General features: G+C 37.6%; 1 protein-coding gene across 1 annotated transcript in view; it reads left to right on the top strand.

Moving 5' to 3' along the window:
* Positions 1 to 21,404, top strand: part of LOC107679648 (R-spondin-2-like) — a 65,072-nt gene that overhangs the window by 9,517 nt on the left and 34,151 nt on the right. Inside the window, exon 2 of the mRNA XM_016475261.1 lies at positions 17,101 to 17,289. Coding sequence (XP_016330747.1) covers positions 17,101 to 17,289 — 189 coding nt within the window. The remainder of the gene's footprint in view (positions 1 to 17,100; positions 17,290 to 21,404) is intronic.

Consider the following 21,404-nt stretch of genomic DNA (forward strand, 5'->3'; position numbering starts at 1 on the left):
AACAATAACGTTACCACTCTAATATGTCTTGCAATATCCATGCGTGCAAAGGTTCTGCGCGATTCTTTTGTTCAATATTCTCTGGGTCTAAATCTGGCTCAAATTGATATGGCAATATTGACGCCATCCTTAACTAAACCGGAGCAGATGGAACTTGCTGCTTTGGAAAGGGGTGGGCCAGTACTGAAACACCGTCTAAGCTGTTCGCCAATCACGACGCACTGGGACAGCTAAGCAATCACAACACATTTATTTTTTTGGAAGGCGGGCCTTCATCAAACCTTCATCGAGCCGTTTGTGGCTGGGGAGAAAGGTATTGTAATAATGTAAATTATGTAAAAAAATAATGCGTTTTTCGAACCACCAAGCATGAGAGCATGTTCTAGTACACCCCCAAAACAAATTCAAGACATTGTAAAAGAGCATAATAGGACCCCTTTAACATTAAACAAATGGTTTAAAGTAGTAACTTGAGTCATACAATGGCACAACTAAACAATATAAATTCATAGGGGCTGCTCACACTGAATGCATTTTTTTCCATTTCCTCTGAAATATTTGTTGGTCAGTTTACCTGTAAATGCGACAAACATATTTGGCCTTTCCATTGTCTCAATTTGTCACCATTGTGAGCATGAGTGTTGCGCTTTTAAGATGGCATGTCCAGTTAAAAGTAGTTACATTTTGGAAAAGTACATCTTGAGCCCCTTGCATTTTGTTCCACTCTGTTCCACCCTGTCTATTTCGTTTTGAATGCAAGAATGAGCAATTTACATATGCACATCTGTATCGTGCATGTTATTCAAAAGCATTGCTTTTTACATCAGGTACTGGTTTTACTTGGTATCATCTGGACATTTGATGAAGTGAGACAAACATTGTGCATGTCACGGACATAGTTTTGCTTGTTCTGTGACAGATATTCGCTCTTTCCCAAAAACTAGTGAGCGTGCATTTCCAACATGTCTTTTCTGAAAAAAACTTGCATCTTCATTATGCTTTCTTCTAAGATGCCTAATTTATAAGATGACATTGCTTGTGTCCTTCATGTAGAAGCCAACCCTAGAATGTATTGCAACTAGGGCTGGGCAATATGGCAAAAAAAATAAAAAATAAAAAATAAAATCTCGATTTTGTTTTCTTCAGAACGTTTGACTGATTCTCTGTTTTTACGATTTTTAACTAGTCAACTTGAAAATGTAACTACAACATGATTACTACAACAAGTAACTTTTTCTTTATTAACCCTCTAGTTGTCTAGTTGCACCACACATGAAGTTGTCATCATGATGTAAATGTTAAACAAATCACTTGTTAAATATATTTGCAGAAAAGATGCATGAACTACTACTACATCCTGTACAAACTTGGCTTATACATATTATATGTTCAGAAATAATACAAGGAAAATGCTTTAAAAAAATTCTCAAAAATCAAGGTAATTCAAATTCAAAATGATTGAAGGTATAACACCAGCAGACTATTATTAGCTATAAATGTTCTGTAAAAACAATAAACAGCAGCTTTCAGCCTGTCATCATGATGCAAACATGAAATATACATACAGTAGTAGTTTTTACTGGTTTTTATTTAGATTATGCTGCTTATCCATTGTTTTTTATATCTAAACATGGACGCGTTTGACTGTTGTGCTCGCATCTCTTGCAGCGTCTCATGCATGGCAATGGCACCTTATGGTCCTTCACAGAGCGCGTCACACGTGAGCGGTTAATCACGTGCGCCGACATGCCGTTGGATCATTGTTTTCTCTTTGCTGTTATCATTGGCATAATGTCAAAGTGTCTTAATTCTAACGTTTGGTAATATTTATATTCAAAATCATGATTCCTCGATTTATAAAAAATAAAATCGTGGCAAAACATTAAATTCGAATTAATCGATAAAATCGTAAAAATCGCCCAGCCCTAATTGCAACAAGAAAATTTATAAATATACTTAGCCTAATCCCTTGTCTTGTGTTGAATTTTTTTTATTATTATTACAAATCCCTGCCTTTTTTAGAGTGTTCCGAATCACTTATCATTTGGAGGTTATGTTTCAGTTAGAATGCTGTTCTAGAAGGTAGCTGCCTATGCAGATAGTAAACCCCCCCCCAGTCCTGATCCAGCTATATGAGAAAGGACGGGAGAGCACAGACAGGGTAATGGGGTGCCAGTTGAGTGTGCTGGACGTTTTGAAGAATTTAATTGGTGATTCAAAGTGCTTTGGAAGGGTTGGAGAAATCGAACTGCCTTGAGTAGGCTCTCTGTGATCCCAGACCTTGCCAGGTTCTATTCTGTATCGCATTTTTGTTCATCCTTTGCAAGAATGTCGGTCTGTGTGTGCAGGCCTCCTAGTCCGAATCGATCAGCGAGGCCTTGTTGTAACATAAGCTCTCGAGGCTTCCTCAAACAGAAACACACATACATATGCAGGCGTGTGAGGTCTGTCTCCGGCTCTGATGGATATTTACATCCACGCCTACACAAATCGCTGGAACATCAACAAGGGGGAGCAATGAGCTGTCGTTTCCCCCTCCCTGTCCCTCTAACACCCGACAGATGAACAGGCCTCCTCTGTTCCCCTGCGCTTGATAGGACCTCTAATTACGCATCCACACCACATCAAACCAGCCATCCACACGCCTTGCTTTCAGTATGGTGCGGAAGTGAGCCGGTCAGGGGCAATAAAGCTTCACCACTCGCTTGTAATTTGTCCATGGATTGAGCTTGGGTCTCATCCCCTTTGCCCTGTCATTGTACCCGTCTTCATTGTGGGTCTGGGTCGAGGACGTCTGGACTTTCTAAGAACTTGGAAGGGAGATAGAGACACCCTGCCTGCTGCCTGCCTGCCTGTGGAACCCAGAAGCCCTTGTGTGGTTTTAATCAAGGCCAGGCATGGTAGTCATTACAGTGCCCTGGCGCTAAGCTCATTGTCTTTCTTTGTCTCTCTCCCTCCCTCCCTCCCTCCCTCCCTCCCTTCCTTCCTTCCTTCCTTTCTTCCTTTGTTCGTCCCATCACGGCCCGAGGTTGCGCCTTCCGGGAGGGGGGAGTTCTGTCACCACCATGGACTTTTGTTTTCTTCCCTTATGTTTTCCCCTGACCTAGTTTTCCCTTGTGTGTTGATTAGTTCATTCTGTTCACCTGTGTTCCATTAATTCCCTCTCTTTCTGTGAGGATTCAACATGCAACTCAGATGTGAAGAGGTCCTCAAGGGTCACTAGCTGTTGATGAGAAAGTGAGTGTCAGTGGTTTGTGAGCAGTAGCCAACATGTATCTGTAATCAACGTATCTGGGTTAGGAGCCATATGCGATGCCAGCTTAATGCAACAGAACTAAACAAAAAGGACTTCAAAACATTCTGTTCTCTATTATAAAAATAAGATGTGTGCTTTTTGCAATGGGAAATGGGAAATGAATGGGCGATTCTGTGTCGATCTTATGAATTTGTTATGGCTAGGAGTATAAAATGCTCAATTAACTTCATTACTATCATGCCGCCACTAACATGGTTTATAAGTTCTCTCTCCCAGACTGAGGTATTTGTTCCCCCAAGAGAAAAATAACCTTTTACTAATATATATAAAGGACACAGTGATGTATATTAGGAAAATATTTAATAAGCTTACACTACCATTCAAAAGTTTGGGGTCAGTAAGTTTTTTTTAAACAATTAAGTTCTTTTGAATTTTCTGTGTGTCAGAGAATCACAGTTTCCATGAAAATATTAAGCAGCACAACTGTGCTGAAATGTTTCTTGAGCAGCAAATCAGCATATTAGAATGATTTCTGAAGGATCATGTGACACTGAAGACTGGAGTAATGATGCTGGAAATTCACCTTTGCCATCATAGAAATAAATTACATTTTAAAATATATTTAATTAGAAAAGAGTTACTTTAAACTGTAAAATATTTCACAATATATTAATCTTTTTACTCTATTATTGATCAAATAAATGCAGCCTTGGGTAAGCATAAATACTTTATTCAAAAACCAAATGAATGGTTGTGTTTATTTGAGAATATGTTTTATTCCTATATATTTAGAATATTGTCATTAGCACTAAATGGAGAGGTCTCATATCACCCTCTTTTTTTTCTTTTGGAAATGTTCTTTATTCTTTTTGGATGTTAAATATCTTGATGTTAAATACTAATGGTTAAATCTGTAAGGGGTTTAATATTGATTCGAGTTATAATCATTGTATCATGTTATACAGTTATGTGGTCATTGTAAAAACATATTTTTTTTTACAATGCAGAATGACCAATCAGAATCAAGTTTTCCAATGAGCTGTGTGATAACTGCAGCAGTTATTGTAGTCTGTTTTTGTGTTGTCTTTGCTGACGCTGGTTCGTGTGCATGCATGTTATGAAGTCTGGCATTGTGCCACATAAATAGGAAACAACTGAGGAGAAAAGCCCTGTTTTGTGCTTTGTAATCTGTTGCGCATAATTTGGGGAAATTCACTAGCTCGAGTTGTGATTTTAATGTGCATGCGGCCTTGAAACGCATTCCTCAGACTCTTCAGTTTCAGAACACAGAGGACTTCAGTTGTGGTGAGTTTATGTATTGTGCGACTTCAGTATCTATTTTTGTCCCTTTATTTTCCATTTGTCTTATTTCCATTGACTCAGTAGTAGATATTTAGAGGGTGTCAGGGCAGTGGCGGGGGAGAATGTTAAAGAAAGGTTTGGGAGGAGGGGAAAGAGAAAATATCCCTGTACATTTCACAAATTCCTCCTTTTTTCACCCTCCCACTTATCCACTTCTATTACATCTTGGCTGGCTTCAGCTGTGTATTATTTTATCTGAGCCAGAGCCAGACCTCAGAAGCACACGGTCTTCTCTTGTGTAAACAGCTGTCATGGAGAGGGACGGTACGTTGAAGGTATCTGCAGGCAGGGGTCACATGTAGTTGTCATGTTCATGTGCTAATAATGGCTTTGGTGCTGACTCTCCGGTAATAGATACTACTACTTTGTCACTGTAATTAACATGCATACAAGTCTGGTGTCTTTTATGTTTTTGCACACATTTTTGTTTTGGTTTATAGTCTTTTGATTATTTTTTTTTTCAGTAAGTCATATTCATTAATTTTAGTAAATTTTTTAGGATATTTGGACTGTTAGGATATTTCTTTATGAACAAAGTACTTTACGTAAATGAATTTACACATTCTAACTAGCATGTATAGTTCAAGTTCATTTGTGTATTTGCTTAATTATTTGTGAAAATGTAGATTACCATTAAAAAGTTTGAGAAATGAAGGAATTTCTTTGTCGAGATCAACACAAATCTCAAAGGCAAAAGAGGAAAGTTGCATGATGTGGCCAATGTGTTTATGGGAGTACGGGGCCACACAGGGGCCGTATCTGAGATGTATCTGCCTGCCAGGCAGATCTGTTTTGGTAAGAGCAAGAAGAGGTTGAAGTTGAGTGATTATCACAGAGCTCTTTAGTGTATGCTCTGCCCTGGGGAGCAGATGAGACGAGCGGCCATTACATAAAACCCTGCCCTGGTGTTCATTTGTATCTGGAAGTGTTCTGGCATGTCCCGTCTTGCCAGGTTTTCACAGGGATTTGACAAATTTGTAACAATACACGCAGATTTTATACATTGTGCCACCCATGTGTGCAGGAAACCGCAACCGTAGAACCTGTTTTTGTTATTTTGAAGCTTACGCTGATGGCATGTGTGGCGTTTTTGAAGTCGATGGCATGGGTGTTGCGTGGTATCCTGTTGAATTTTTGCTTAATTAGCTCAATAGAAGTTTTTAGAGGGTCTTCTGAAGCTATTTATGGAGTAGAAATCTCAGTCTTGGGCATCAGGCTTTGAAGTCCCCTCTCAGTGGTTGGGACCATATGAGGTTCCTCGGCATGTTTCTGCCTACCACCCCTATGCTGCTCTCCACTTTTGACCCTATGGATCACTTCTGATCTGGCCTGGTAGGGAAGGGTTTAGCCAGGAAAGTGGAGAAGAGGTCTCGTTAAAGGGTTAATGAGGTAATGCCTTTCATGTTCCCCAGCATAGCACAGAATCAGGCGTGAAGGCAAACAATACTGTTTTAGAGGGAGGTCTGCTGGATAGTGTGTCTGTATATGCATGTGTGGGTGAGTTTTATGTGCATTCATAGTTCTAAACTTAGTTTTAGAGGTGTTTGTTAAGGCGAGCATCACAATTACTAATGCTCATACTTAAGATTTGAACAACTCCTTAACTGTTAGTATTAAACATATCATGTAATTCATCAGTAAATCTAAGGACATGAATGATTCCTCAAACTGTGTGGCTTAAGAAGAGGTGTGCTATTACTTTTCTAAGTGATTCAACTATATTTTTTGCTGATCGATGATAAAATGAAAGAAAAAAAAAACAGAACTGAGTCATATCTACCAGAATATCATTTAGACTGGTGGGTAGCAACCGCATAGCAACACACCAAAAACCACCAAAACCACCCTTGTGCAATGGTTCTTAACCTTTTGACGCAAGGCCAACAATATTTGAAGGAATTTTAGAGCATGGCATTTTTAGAAAAAAATGTATTTATTACATGAGTTGTAGTTGTTTTGCCCCCTTGGAAGTTTTCTAAGGCCCCCCTAGTGGCCCCTGGCCCCTTGGTTGAGAACCATTGCCTAAGTGTATATTTTTTCTGTAGTTCTGCTTCCTGTGTCAGCAGTGGCAAAATGCATCATGGGTAATGCCTTTGATCTTAAAGGGATAGTTCAACCAAAAATGACATTTTTCATTTTTCAACAGAACGTTCTTCTAGACCTTCTATGACTTCCCTGTACTCTTTCTTTTATCAAATGCTAAAGGAAATATTTTTAAAAATATGAAAGTCCATCCAATATTGTTTGGGCCCCAATGCTCCTCAAAATATCTTCTTTTGTGTTCTACAGAAGAAAGTAAGTCGTACAGATTTGGACTGACATGAGGATGAGTAAATGATTAAAAAGAATGTTCATTTATAGGTGAATCATCACTCTTGCGTAGCTTTGTATTGGATTGTAGGATTGCGGTGGTATTATTATGAAGTGGCATTAGATCACTGGCAGGTGGAAAAGGAGGGTCTTGTTAGGTCCACTAATGCTCAATGGTGTGAAAAAATCCCAGGCACACTGTTTCTCTGATCTTTGTCCATGATGCTCTTTCTCCATGCAGGGAACTCACTGCTAGCTCCTTAGCATGTGTGTAGAACAGCATGTGTGACTGAATTGCAGGATTCAGAACCCATTGTGCCACAGGTGTGAAAATTAGGTGTGAGGTTTATGTGTGATAAATTACCAACAGGTGTGCTAATTTTAGCCGTTCCACTTCCCACCCTCTCCACCACCACCCTCCTGTCTTCGCTTCTCTACCACTTTCTTTACACTACTGTTGTTTTAAAGTATTTTTAACGCATAAATTACACAGTTTACAAATGAAATGATTTTAAGAAATATGAATATAATCATTAATTAAATAATGCCAGTGGAAAGAATAAAAAAATAAAATTCAGTTCATATTCAAGATATGTTTTCTTTAAAGAAGTCCTAATACACAATTTTAACCAAGTGTATTTATCTTTTTATACTGAAAATAATACTAAAATACTGATGGAGAAAATAATTTTTTTGCAGTGTATATCTTTCTCACCTCTTCTACAGACCTGAGAACATAACAGAACATCTCACTCTGAGAAGAATTCATGGAGTGGAAATAGCTGCTGACTCCCAAATTCCATTCCAAAAAAAGAGTGAACTGTGCAGAAACATAAAACATATCTTCTCACACATAGCCCATCATGACAGATTGCCTTTTGCACCTTACGGCACCTGCACGTCTTTGGTCCAAACATAAAGCACTCTATGAGATGCATAACAGGCAAAGTGCTATTTTACCTCTCATTCAAAACACCCGTTGTTACTTTGAGGCAGTTATAGAAAGTTTCTGAGTAGGCTTGCAGCATATGAACAGCTATTGTTTTACATTGTCTTATTATTATTATTATGGGAATTTACAAATAGGATTTTACACATTTACAAAATGGCAGCTCTTTCATACTTAATTGGAGCCTAGTTGAATTCAAGGTGAATAGCTTTTCACAACCATTAATGTGAGAGTGAAATAGGATATCCAACAAGAAAATATGCCTTATTTTATTTTATTTATTATTGTTTAACTATATTACTTTTTGATTAAGATTACAAAGATAAACAAAGATTTGTAGAATATATATATATATATATATATATATATGTGACTGAATTGCAGGATTCAGAACCCATTGTGCCACAGGTGTGAAAATTAGGTGTGAGGTTTATGTGTGATAAATTACCAACAGGTGTGCTAATTTTAGCTGTTCCACTTCCCACCCTCTCCACCACCACCCTCCTGTCTTCGCTTCTCTACCACTTTCTTTACACTACTGTTGTTTTAAAGTATTTTTAACGCATAAATTACACAGTTTACAAATGAAATGATTTTAAGAAATATGAATATAATCATTAATTAAATAATGCCAGTGGAAAGAATAAAAAAATAAAATTCAGTTCATATTCAAGATATGTTTTCTTTAAAGAAGTCCTAATACACAATTTTAACCAAGTGTATTTATCTTTTTATACTGAAAATAATACTAAAATACTGATGGAGAAAATAATTTTTTTGCAGTGTATATCTTTCTCACCTCTTCTACAGACCTGAGAACATAACAGAACATCTCACTCTGAGAAGAATTCATGGAGTGGAAATAGCTGCTGACTCCCAAATTCCATTCCAAAAAAAGAGTGAACTGTGCAGAAACATAAAACATATCTTCTCACACATAGCCCATCATGACAGATTGCCTTTTGCACCTTACGGCACCTGCACGTCTTTGGTCCAAACATAAAGCACTCTATGAGATGCATAACAGGCAAAGTGCTATTTTACCTCTCATTCAAAACACCCGTTGTTACTTTGAGGCAGTTATAGAAAGTTTCTGAGTAGGCTTGCAGCATATGAACAGCTATTGTTTTACATTGTCTTATTATTATTATTATGGGAATTTACAAATAGGATTTTACACATTTACAAAATGGCAGCTCTTTCATACTTAATTGGAGCCTAGTTGAATTCAAGGTGAATAGCTTTTCACAACCATTAATGTGAGAGTGAAATAGGATATCCAACAAGAAAATATGCCTTATTACATTTATTTTATTTTATTTTATTTTATTTTGTTTTATTATTTTTTAATTACAAAGTTAACAGATTTGTGGAATATATAAAAATGTTTTCTTATGAGCAATGAAGTGTTTTATAACCTACTTTTCAAAATGTTATCTTATTTTTTATTTAATTTTATTATTATTTTTTTATTCAGTTTCTTTAAACTCTTTCTCATGTATCATCCCCTGCAAGGATAGAACCAGCAACCATTTGTGTATGAACCCCAAATTTGAAAGACTTTAAATCAAGTAAATGCATTTACAAATGTTTCATCAATGAGGGAAACATTATAGTTCAGTTCTAGAAACAGAGTTTAAATTATTGTTGACCTTAAATAACTGTATTTCCTATTTATTACTACTTGAATGAGTGAGAAGTCAACATTAATCAGTCCGTGTGTGTGCTCTACAATCTCTCTGCGGACTAAAAAGCCATGCCAGGGTATTAGCATATACGTCAGCAGGTTTGCCCTCAGGTCGTCTGAATCTCTTTTTGTCTTGTGCCAACTGAAAACAAACACTAACACAAGTACCAGGTGCCCGAGCTTACAAGGTATGTTTAGATTTCAAGTCCACCGATTCAATCACGGTGATCCAATCAACAAATCTATCAGTGCTTGCCATGTCTCCCGGGCCTGTATCACAGGAACACTCTCACTAAGCTAATAAGCCAGTGCAGTGAAACAAATGTGTTTGCTCAGACACATGGTGCAGAATCATTATAAGTAATGGGATTGCCCTAAATTGTAAACATATGCATACAGTACAATCTGTTAAAGTAAACTGGAGTTGGGTGGGGGGGTGGGGGGACATGGATGTCTAAATCCTGACTATTTCCAGCTGCAAAGTAGTCGGAGGTGAAGTCCAGCATATGTTCTGCTAAATTGGAGGAGAAATGTGCCTGTAGAGCAAAACGCACCCTTGCCATATACCACCATTCTGGCTCTGGTGTATTAATCTTCAGCAAAGTGTGATTTCCATACCCATGACCATGACAAATAAAGTCAGATGCAACAAATGCCAGCGGATTGATGCAGTTTTCCATGTACTGTCTTCAGCCATGTGGAACAATTTGGGGACTGGCTCACTTTTAGTGGATGATCTGAAAGTTTAACTGCATACTCCCAGTTTCTTTTCCATTATAAGAGACAAGCGTTTCTGATTCTAAATGGATGGTTCACCCAAAAATACTTACCCTCATGTTGTTCCAAAGCCGTATGACATTCTTCCTTCCACAAGTGGAGAATACTATTGATTAGTGAATAGTGACTGAGGCTGTCATGCAGCCTAACATCTCTTTTTGTGTTCCACCGAAGAAAGAAAGTTATAAAGGTTTGGAATGACACAAGGGTGAGTAAACAATGACAGAATTTCAAAATGAGCCAGGCGATGAAGACTGTTACTGATTTTTCTCTTCATTCTCAGTAACATGAAGCTTATTACTCATTAACAACTTTGAACTTTGAATATTTAGAACTATGGGTAACACTTTAGATTAGGGGACACTATTCCCTAACTAGTTGCTTATTAGCATGCATATTAGTAGTATGGCTGTTTATTAGTACTTATAAAGCACATATTAATGCCTTATTCAGCATGACCATATTCTAGATGTAATTCTGTGGTTTGATAGATCAGTGTGGTGGATTTTGTATGGTGATTTAAAGTAGTGTTGTTATTGTTAACTAAAACTATTACAAATATTTTTGTTAATTGCAATAAAACTGAAATAAATAAATGTAGAAATGTAGTCTTGAAACAAAATACGTTTATGTTGAAGTACTAAAATGACAAACTGAAATAAAAATAAATGAAAACTAAATATAATAAAAAAAAACTAATAAAAATGGCAAAAGCACATACAATTATTACTAGTAAAATTAAAATAAAAATGGAAATATAGAAATAAAGCTCATTTAAAATATTAATAAATAATATAATGATATATACATAATACTAAAATAACACTGGTTGAAGTGTAGAAAATTTTTAAAAAATACATGTAAAAAAACCAACAACTTTTTCTTTTCCCAGTTTGCTATCCCAATTTCAGTTGGTGCCTTAAATTTTAAATCACAGTTGTAACTTAAAGCTAATACTTCAAAATCTTTACAGTACATTGTGACAATGTCATGTAAAGCATCTGTAAAACTGTTTTATGTGCAACATTAAGAAGAATCGGACTGCAAATTATCCCGCTTTCGCTTTACTTAATAGTAGTAGCATTATGGCTTATGTAGAGAGATACAGAGAATGATCTGTCTTTCAAACAATTCTCACTAATTCGACGAACAGTAAATTAGCCTCAGTGTTGTAGAAACTATGCTTCTTCATAGTTTCCTCCTCCTCTTCTAGAGTATTTTAGAGTATTTTAACTTTTTACAGCTTTGAATCTTGACATCTCATTATCATATGACGCATGATATCATCGAGATTGTAGGGACAGGGATGATGTCATCGTATGATGTCATAAGTATTTGTGAGTGTGAGAAAGAGAGATCACTGGAAGTTGTTGGCAGTTTTGTGAGTGTTTGTTTGAGGTAGGGGTTTGCCATTTCTTCCCAGCTTTGCCGGCCTGAGGCGATGAACGTCACAGTGTTTGAGTCTTTAAACGTACCGTAGACAGTTTTTTTTTTTCTGTTGGATTTCACTCACACTGTAATTACTGTTGATGAGGATTCAAAACAAAGCCAGCCGAAGCTGAATGAAGGCAACACACTCCAACAATGCCGTCATATGTTGTGTTATGAGTTTGTGATTGGCATGAATGAAGGACCAAGAATTTTTGCATTTACCTGAATGAACCACAGTCTCCCTACAGGAACTGGGCACAGTGAAACTAGCGCAGAATATTGGATAGATATTTCACTTCTTTTTAAGTTACATTTCATTGCTCTAATGTCTGCAGATTAATATTTGTGACCCTGGACCACAAAACCTTCTTAAGTCGCTGTAGCGATAGCCAAAAATACATTGTATGGACCAAAATGACTGATTTTTCTTTTATGCCAAAAATCATTAGGACATTAAGTAAAGATCATGTTCCATAAATATATTTTGTAAATTTCCTACTGCAAATATATCAAAACGTAATTTTTGATTAGTAATGCGCATTGCTAAGAACTTCATTTGGACAACTTTAAAGGCAATTTTCTCAATATTTGGATTTTTTTGCACCCTCAGATTCCAGATTTTCAAATAGTTGTATCTCGATCGAAATATTGTCCTATCATAACAAACCATACATCAATGGAAATCTTATTTATTCAGCTTTCAGATGATGTATAAATCTCAATTTTTTTTAAAAATGGACCCTTATGACTGGTTTTGTGGTCCAGGGTCACATTTGTGAGCAGATGGATGACTTACTTGTCATTTGATGTTCCTGAGAGTAACACCCCTTCCTTTTGCTCCCCAAACAAATCAAGACATTCACCTCTAACTTGCAGCAGAGGCTGACAAATGCTCAATTTAAATGAGGAAGGTTCTTGCTGCAGAGTTTGCATTTCAGCATTATTATTATTAATAATAATTACATGCATCAATCTCAGCAAAGTTAAATGCTGTCCTTTTTTCTTCCCCAGTTGTGATTTTGATTCTTATTTTAAGTATATTTTTGAAAATGTGCTTTAATGTGCCTTGACTTATAATGACTATTTGTTCATTTACACATTTTAATGATTAATTGTGTAAATCAAGTTCAGTAAGTTGTCTGCCATTGATATGCACATCTAATATGCATTTCAATATGCATATGCATATCAATATGCATATCAAGTCTACTTAAAGGCAAGGCAAGGCAAGGCAAGTTTATTTATATAGCACATTTCATACACAATGGTAATTCAAAGTGCTTTACATAAAAGAAAAGAAAAAAATAATCACAACAATAAAACAAGGAATTTAAAAACTTTGAGAATGATTAAAAAATGTTGCCGAACTATTACTATTAAAGGAATAGTTCAGCTAAAATTCAGTGATTTACCCTCATTGTTTGAAACTTGTATGACTTTCATTCCTCTGTGGAACAAAAATGAAGATATTTTGAAAAATGTCTTTGCATTATTTTGTCTGTACATTAAAAGTCAGTGAGGTCCAATGTTGCGAAAGAACGCAAATAGAATTTCATTTTTAAGTGAAGTATTCCTTTAAAATCTGTTTGTGTTAGATATTATACTTTGTTTTTATTGGATCAGTAATAATTGTACACAAATTGAAATTTGGATAAGAAATTGAGACTGTGAGTATAAAGCCTGATGTATTATTATGTTCTCAGTTCAGGGGTGGATTTGCGACGTTAAAACAAGAAATGCTTTCCTCTGCTCTTTTTTTTTTTTTTTTTAGAAATAATTCTTCTTTAGTTCCATAATACAAGCTTGCCAGAATAAGTTACACTTCAGCAGGATAACATGACAGACTTATGGTAAAGTTTAAAGCTCATGCTGGTGTGATTCTTGGAACAAAAAACACTCTTAGCAACCAAATTAGGCTTATCCACTGTAATTTACATAGAACTCTAAATTCTGCCACACTTAGATAATTAGCATTCTAGAGTGACTTAAAAACATAGACGGAGATGTTGTTTGCATGTATGAAAGCCACTCGGATCATTCGGTTTTTCTTGGACTGTTTTTTTATTTTTTTAATTTAAACAACGAGGGCAAATTGCTGCACAAATAAGACGAATAAATGCCTATACATAAACTATAAATTGAGTTGAATGCAGAATATGAATAGGGTCCCACTGAGGCACTTTTTCTTGTTTGTTTCCCCTCTTGGATCCCAGTGTCTCTTTAAGACCCAATTTGACAGTGATATTGGAAAGCCATCATATTTTCTGGTTTAGGGCTTGAATTTGATCCCCTCATGAATTGATGAAAATATGATGCGGAATGGAAGACTCCAGTCATAGCTTCAGGTATAAATCAGCTGGCGGTGAAAAGATTTCCGTAAAATGTGGAAGCACTGGGCCCTCAAGGGTGGCTCTTGGACATCCTTGCCCTAGACGCACCAGATCCCAGCCTCCTTTTTGACATGCCTGTGGTCAGTGCTGGGAAAGCCGTCCTCAGACATGCTTCTGATCCAAAAATCTTGAATGAGACAAAAAACGTCTTATGTCTCTTTATATTTATAATTACTAGGCCAGTGATAGCACAATCCCATCAAGGTCTGAGTGTCATCCCATACAATTGATAACAACCAAACACGAGGCGATGAGGTAAATGGCACGACCATGCTAGGCGATCAATGCACCGATATGCGATCATTCAAGGTCGAATTTGTGTTGTTCAAGCTCATGTTGACAGCAGCAGTTAAAGAAATCATTTATCAGCCGCAAGGCTTTGCTGAAACAGCACTGCCTCTGAAAGTGGGATGAAAGGAATAACACCCCTATGATTAAGGAACAGGGGAAACAGTTTGTGATATTGCCATACCACCTTCAATTAGGGAAATTCAATAAGGGAAGCACTCTGATAGTTCTCAGCTTTTTGAAGTTCCAACCTCATGCCAGTCCTGGTTTCCGCCCGTTCTCTGCACTACGATCGCAATCAGGTCTGAAGTGTGTGGGCTGAGTCGAGGAGATTGTTACCAATTTACGGTGAATGTCAGGTTTCTATAAACATGATCAAACTGTGTAACATATGCCTTTATGTGTGGTTTGGGAAAAAATGTGTCCAGATCCTTTCCTCATTACAAAAACAGTGATGTCACGTGGCATGAAACAAGCTACACAATAAAGTTGCCTATATTTTGTTACCATGAAAACAGCATGATACATACATAAAATATTGTAAATATTTCCTCTTGACGTAGACATCCTAATCAGCTCTTGGGCTTTTTGTTGTAGACTAGTTGATTGGCAACGCTGCATTTTTACAATGTATATTTGACTATGTGTATAGCTTATAGTATTGATTGTGTGGCATATAGATAACAATAAACGTTGTCTGATGATTACGAATGCATTTTTATAATTTGACATCACTGATATTTTAAAGAACTACCTCCACAACAACAGATAAAAAAGTAATTGTTGTATATTGTATATGTTACTATAAGTTACTATATGTCTGTTATCACATATTTGGGGCTCTGATCCAAAGCAGTCAATAATTTTTGAGTAATATTTTCAGTCCTTTCTCAAATTTGAAAATTGGAAATGGTACATTAGCATTTAAGAGGTTGTGTCTTATTTCACCCGCTAGTATATCATTAATACAGTTTTGAGCACTAGGAAGGACCTTGTTCAACTGAACATTGGCATAAACATGACAACGTTTGCATTTAATATAGTGAGCTGCCAGTGCTTACTGATTCTAAGGTGCATTCTGGGAATTTCTAGGGAGCAAACTTTTTAGGGCATTGACGAGAACTGGCTCATAAGGAGCAGATTGAGACACAGCCTAATGATGAAGGTTTGAGAATAGTAAGAATTATTTTAAATAGCAAACCTTCACTCCTCCTGTATGGTTTGTCCATCTCTCTCAATGCTTTCTCATGTATAATTTTATGGAAAATGTTTATGAATGTCGCCTATTATTTAACACGAAAGAACAAAGTTTGTATAAGCCATGCAGAAACTATTTTGATGTTGTTTTAAATCTCAATTATTTATTCAGACTGAAGAAAAGATGAGGGGAAAAAAGGGAATGGGGAAAAAGGTCAGCGAAGTGCATGATATTTTATAAAGCATTGTGGTGGGTCATCCAGTTCGGACTGTTACTCTATCTCGGTTTGTGATATTTAAAACTTGGCTTCAATCAATAACAATGTCTCTGGTTTGCCGCTATTGTGTGCACCCAAGGACATGTTCCTGTAAAGGGGACGCTAAGGAACTTACATTAAGAGACCTTTATTGTGAAATGGTATGGTTGTTACTGGCTCCTTTGTCTTCTACCAGCAACATGATCCTGCTCGGTGTCAATGCGGTTTTGGGCTTTCAGCAGCTGTCTGAAGTTGAACTCTACATACAGGAGTTGAGCTTTGAATCAAATCACTGTTGTGCTCACATTAAAAATGGTTTCCTCTGCAAAAACATCAGGCCTCGCTAGTGTCACAGTAATGACAGTTTCTTTAGTCAGTGAAAGTTTTATGTGTCAATGAAAATGTCTGTGACAGTTCTATAGCGCCACACATTTAACCGTTCAACAGAGCACTTTGCAGTTAGCTTGCTCTGTGGTGTAGTGGTTTACAACTTAACGTTGCTGGTTCGGTTGCAAGACACAAGTCGTGAGCTATCACCATGTTCCCTTGAGCGAGGCACTTAACCTCAGTAAGTGTAAGTGTACAGTAAGTTATTTGGAGTAAAAATGTGTGCTTTTGCTTCACTACTTAAGTACATTCTGCATATCCCTACTAGGTGAAGGTTGCCGATAGTCCTGTATTTCAACAAACTTGCATTTAACATTAAATCCATACGGGATGCAATTTTCATGTATTTTAGCATCTCCCACCAAAACACTAAGGAAAGCTTCAGTATTAGGCTATTGCATTTGAATTGGTTTACTATTCAGTACACATTTGCATACAAGTGTCAGTGTTAAACTATTGCATATTAGAATGTTAAATAGATTACATGCAACGGCAAATATAGACAGTCGGACAATTTCTTGTGTATTTTAATGTTATAATTTGGCTAGGTTGAAGCTAAGTTATTAAAATTCATGTTTTACAACAGATGTGAAATTTGCATCTGAAATGTATTTTAGCACTTCATTTATTTTATATACACATAAATAACGGACCGCTATTTGTGAACAATTGTCACACTTTTTGTACTGAAATCGCAAGTGGCATGTGGTCATGAAATGGAGAGTGTTGGCAAGAGGAGATGTTACTTTAGCATTTTTTGGTGTTATTGGCTGGTAAACCTATCTGTTTTGTGTCTTGCTTTATTGCAGCTAGCTATGGAGCTTATCCCATCTGTAAAGGCTGCTCGGTGTGTTCCAAGGACAACGGGTGTATGAACTGCCAACCCAAGCTCTTCCTGTTCCTGAGGAGGGAGAGGATGAGGCAGTATGGCGAGTGTCTCCATGCCTGTCCATCAGGCTACTATGGCATGCGCGGGACAGAGATCAACATGTGCTCCAGTAAGATCCTACTGTACACTTACTACACTTCCCCACTTACATATACACACATATATACACACACACTGCCTATTTGTAGCACTGGTGTGTGAATCCTAATGCACAAACACGCTAGTTTAACATGGATTTGAGTGAGAGCTTAACTCTGTAAAAACATATTTTTGTCGTCACGTACTGTGAATACTTAAAGTGAAGTAAAACTGCCTTGTATTTGATGTTCAAAATGCTTGTAAACTTGTTATGAGTGAACTGACAAATCTGTTTTTTTTTTTTGTAAAGTTATGACTTTGCATATTGACTTTTTCTGCAGCATTTTCCATGTGCCATTATTGGTTTAAAGGCTTTCTGAAATACTTAGATCATGTAGGTCCCTTAAAACAGGAGGACGTTTATACGATTTCATTAATTGACTAGTTGGCTGTTGGAAGTCACCAATGCTTAGAAACAATAGCAAAATAGGAAAACAAATTTCTTATATTTGTCTGCAGATAGCATTATAATAGTCCTATTGGAATTGTGTATCCCTCTCCTTCCATGCCCTGTATTTTATTACCTTATTTTAACATTTGTGCCTGGCCTGAGACACTCTGGACCTTTGAGGTTAAGTGAAAAGCCTGAGGTGTTGGCTTTGTGTTTCATGTGAAAACAAAACTCTAACCAGTTGGATTGTTAAGCCAAACTCCTCACAGACAGACTTCAAACCTCAGAGGAGTGTGTCAGGACCTACAATACTAATAAACCCAGATGCTGTACAGACAACCCTGTATAATAATGAGTTCTTTTTCACTCAACAAACTTCATACAGATTTATCCGCCAATTTTATCAAAAGAGGAGGAGGGGAAACGTTAAAACGCCTCATTTACCATAAACTGGGTGTACCAGTTGAGGCTATATAGAGTTATAGAGTTTTACCATCCTCGACCGCTAATCAAAATCATCAACCTACATTTTGTAAGTTCTTAAGCTGTGGAAAAAGACATGCCTCCTCACAGACAGACTTAAAACCTCAGAGGAGTGTGTCAGGACCTACAATACTAATAAACCCAGATGCTGTACAGACATCCCTGTATAATAATGAGTTCTTTTTCACTCAACAAACTTCATACAGATTTATCCGCCAATTTTATCAAAAGAGGAGGAGGGGAAACGTTAAAACGCCTCATTTACCATAAACTGGGTGTACCAGTTGAGGCTATATAGAGTTATAGAGTTTTACCATCCTCGACCGCTAATCAAAATCATCAACCTACATTTTGTAAGTTCTTAAGCTGTGGAAAAAGACATGCTGTTTTCTGAGACCGTGTCCTCCAACCATTCATTGTCCTGGGTGAATTTTGATTTTAAATGATACTGATATGTGGCCAGTTAATCTGGATTCCTTTCATGGAGAACTTCTCCCAGAACAAAACCTCACATTGTCACGTAGCATCAGATCTCTGCGCAAAGCCTACTTTGATGTGATCGCTGTTTCAGTCATGACTTTGTAATCCCGCTTCGCATTTGACCCTCTTCCTTGAGTTATGCTTTTTCTGTCGTCTTCGCTAAGCTCCTCGTGTCTGTCAGTCATAATGGGATGTTCTATCAGGGTTAGTGTAAGAACTAATCGTTGGGTCACTGGGAACAATTTCGAACACACAGCAGCCATTCGAAGTCGCTCCGTTTTCTCTCTTGTCCAGGTTTTCAGCGCAACTTCATTCTTTCAAGAGACTGGAATGGTGGATTAAATTGGAGTTGATCATGTTTTTAAAAAACAGGCTCTGAAATCACTTAAGCAGCAGCTGCTTATCATTAGACCCTAAGTGTGTGTGTGATCCTATCTCGTTTAAGAATGCTTTGCAGAATCGTCGGGCCTGAGTGAAAACAAAGGCAAAGAGGAGATAGGTTTGCACTACATCTGTGCAGACTCTTCCGCTGGAGCCGTGGGGTGGGGTCGAGTGCTTTTGAAATCCACTCACCAGATTGAATGCTCTGATCTACCTCTGGTGAGCATCATATGCGTGACTCAAGCATCTCGAATGAGTAGAAGGAGGGCTGGACTGGCTTTCCTCTTCTGTGAGAAGATGAGCCCAGTGTTTGGAACCTACTTTGAAACCAAGCTTACCTTGTTGCCAAGCTACAAGCTACTTGTAAATTAAATGTTAAATATTTAAATATATAATTATAAGTTTATATAATTGACCCTTTGCCGAGAGTTTGATTGACAGACGATCTGACCAATCATAACGCTGAATCTGCTTTTTTGTCTGACAAACAAACCAGACAGGAGTAGATTAACGTTGGTGGACTTGAACTTGAAAAATAGTGTGTATTGACATCTTACCGTGGTTGAAACAAGATACCTTCTGATTAGGGATGCACCGATACCGCCCGATACTGAGCTCCTGTACTCGTACTCGTACTCGTTAAAATGCCCCGATACCAAACGCAGCATATGATAAGCGCCATATTCAGACAAAGAAACACCGACAACAGACAGCAGAATGGAGTTAAGGATGCCTACTACGAAGTATATGTATGTAATGAATATAACGTTAAACATTCAGTATTAACGCCTGTATAGCTGATGTGTGCGAGCTGATAAACAAAGCACGCTGAGTGGATTGAGCGCGCGTCGGCGCAGATGCATGACTTTGTAATCCCGCTTCGCATTTGACCCTCTTCCTTGAGTTATGCTTTTTCTGTCGTCTTCGCTAAGCTCCTCGTGTCTGTCAGTCATAATGGGATGTTCTATCAGGGTTAGTGTAAGAACTAATCGTTGGGTCACTGGGAACAATTTCGAACACACAGCAGCCATTCGAAGTCGCTCCGTTTTCTCTCTTGTCCAGGTTTTCAGCGCAACTTCATTCTTTCAAGAGACTGGAATGGTGGATTAAATTGGAGTTGATCATGTTTTTAAAAAACAGGCTCTGAAATCACTTAAGCAGCAGCTGCTTATCATTAGACCCTAAGTGTGTGTGTGATCCTATCTCGTTTAAGAATGCTTTGCAGAATCGCCGGGCCTGAGTGAAAACAAAGGCAAAGAGGAGATAGGTTTGCACTACATCTGTGCAGACTCTTCCGCTGGAGCCGTGGGGTGGGGTCGAGTGCTTTTGAAATCCACTCACCAGATTGAATGCTCTGATCTACCTCTGGTGAGCATCATATGCGTGACTCAAGCATCTCGAATGAGTAGAAGGAGGGCTGGACTGGCTTTCCTCTTCTGTGAGAAGATGAGCCCAGTGTTTGGAACCTACTTTGAAACCAAGCTTACCTTGTTGCCAAGCTACAAGCTACTTGTAAATTAAATGTTAAATATTTAAATATATAATTATAAGTTTATATAATTGACCCTTTGCCGAGAGTTTGATTGACAGACGATCTGACCAATCATAACGCTGAATCTGCTTTTTTGTCTGACAAACAAACCAGACAGGAGTAGATTAACGTTGGTGGACTTGAACTTGAAAAATAGTGTGTATTGACATCTTACCGTGGTTGAAACAAGATACCTTCTGATTAGGGATGCACCGATACCGCCCGATACTGAGCTCCTGTACTCGTACTCGTACTCGTTAAAATGCCCCGATACCAAACGCAGCATATGATAAGCGCCATATTCAGACAAAGAAACACCGACAACAGACAGCAGAATGGAGTTAAGGATGCCTACTACGAAGTATATGTATGTAATGAATATAACGTTAAACATTCAGTATTAACGCCTGTATAGCTGATGTGTGCGAGCTGATAAACAAAGCACGCTGAGTGGATTGAGCGCGCGTCGGCGCAGATGCGCGAGCTTGTCGAGTGAATTTACCTTTCTCACAGGCATCACTGGAAAGTTTGTAGTTCGGTCGGATATGTAAAAAACATGTAAGTAAAACAATGCACAAGTTACTTAACGGTAGGGAGAGAGAGAGACAGAGAGAGAGAGAGAGCGCTTGCACTTCTGTTGTGTGATCTTTGATGTTCACTTACTTAGCGCACGCATCATTTGGATTAAAACTAAATCGTAAAAATAAGACCATTTATAGGGGCATTCACTATAAACATAATTTATTTTCAACCTTAGGCATACACGACTTTCTGGCGAAAGTGAATCTAGCAGCCTGTGTGAAATGCGCTAGGCTGTACT

The sequence above is a fragment of the Sinocyclocheilus anshuiensis genome, unplaced genomic scaffold, assembly GCF_001515605.1.
Source record: "Sinocyclocheilus anshuiensis isolate Anshui unplaced genomic scaffold, SAMN03320099.WGS_v1.1 scaffold2170, whole genome shotgun sequence".
NCBI lineage: Eukaryota > Metazoa > Chordata > Actinopteri > Cypriniformes > Cyprinidae > Sinocyclocheilus > Sinocyclocheilus anshuiensis.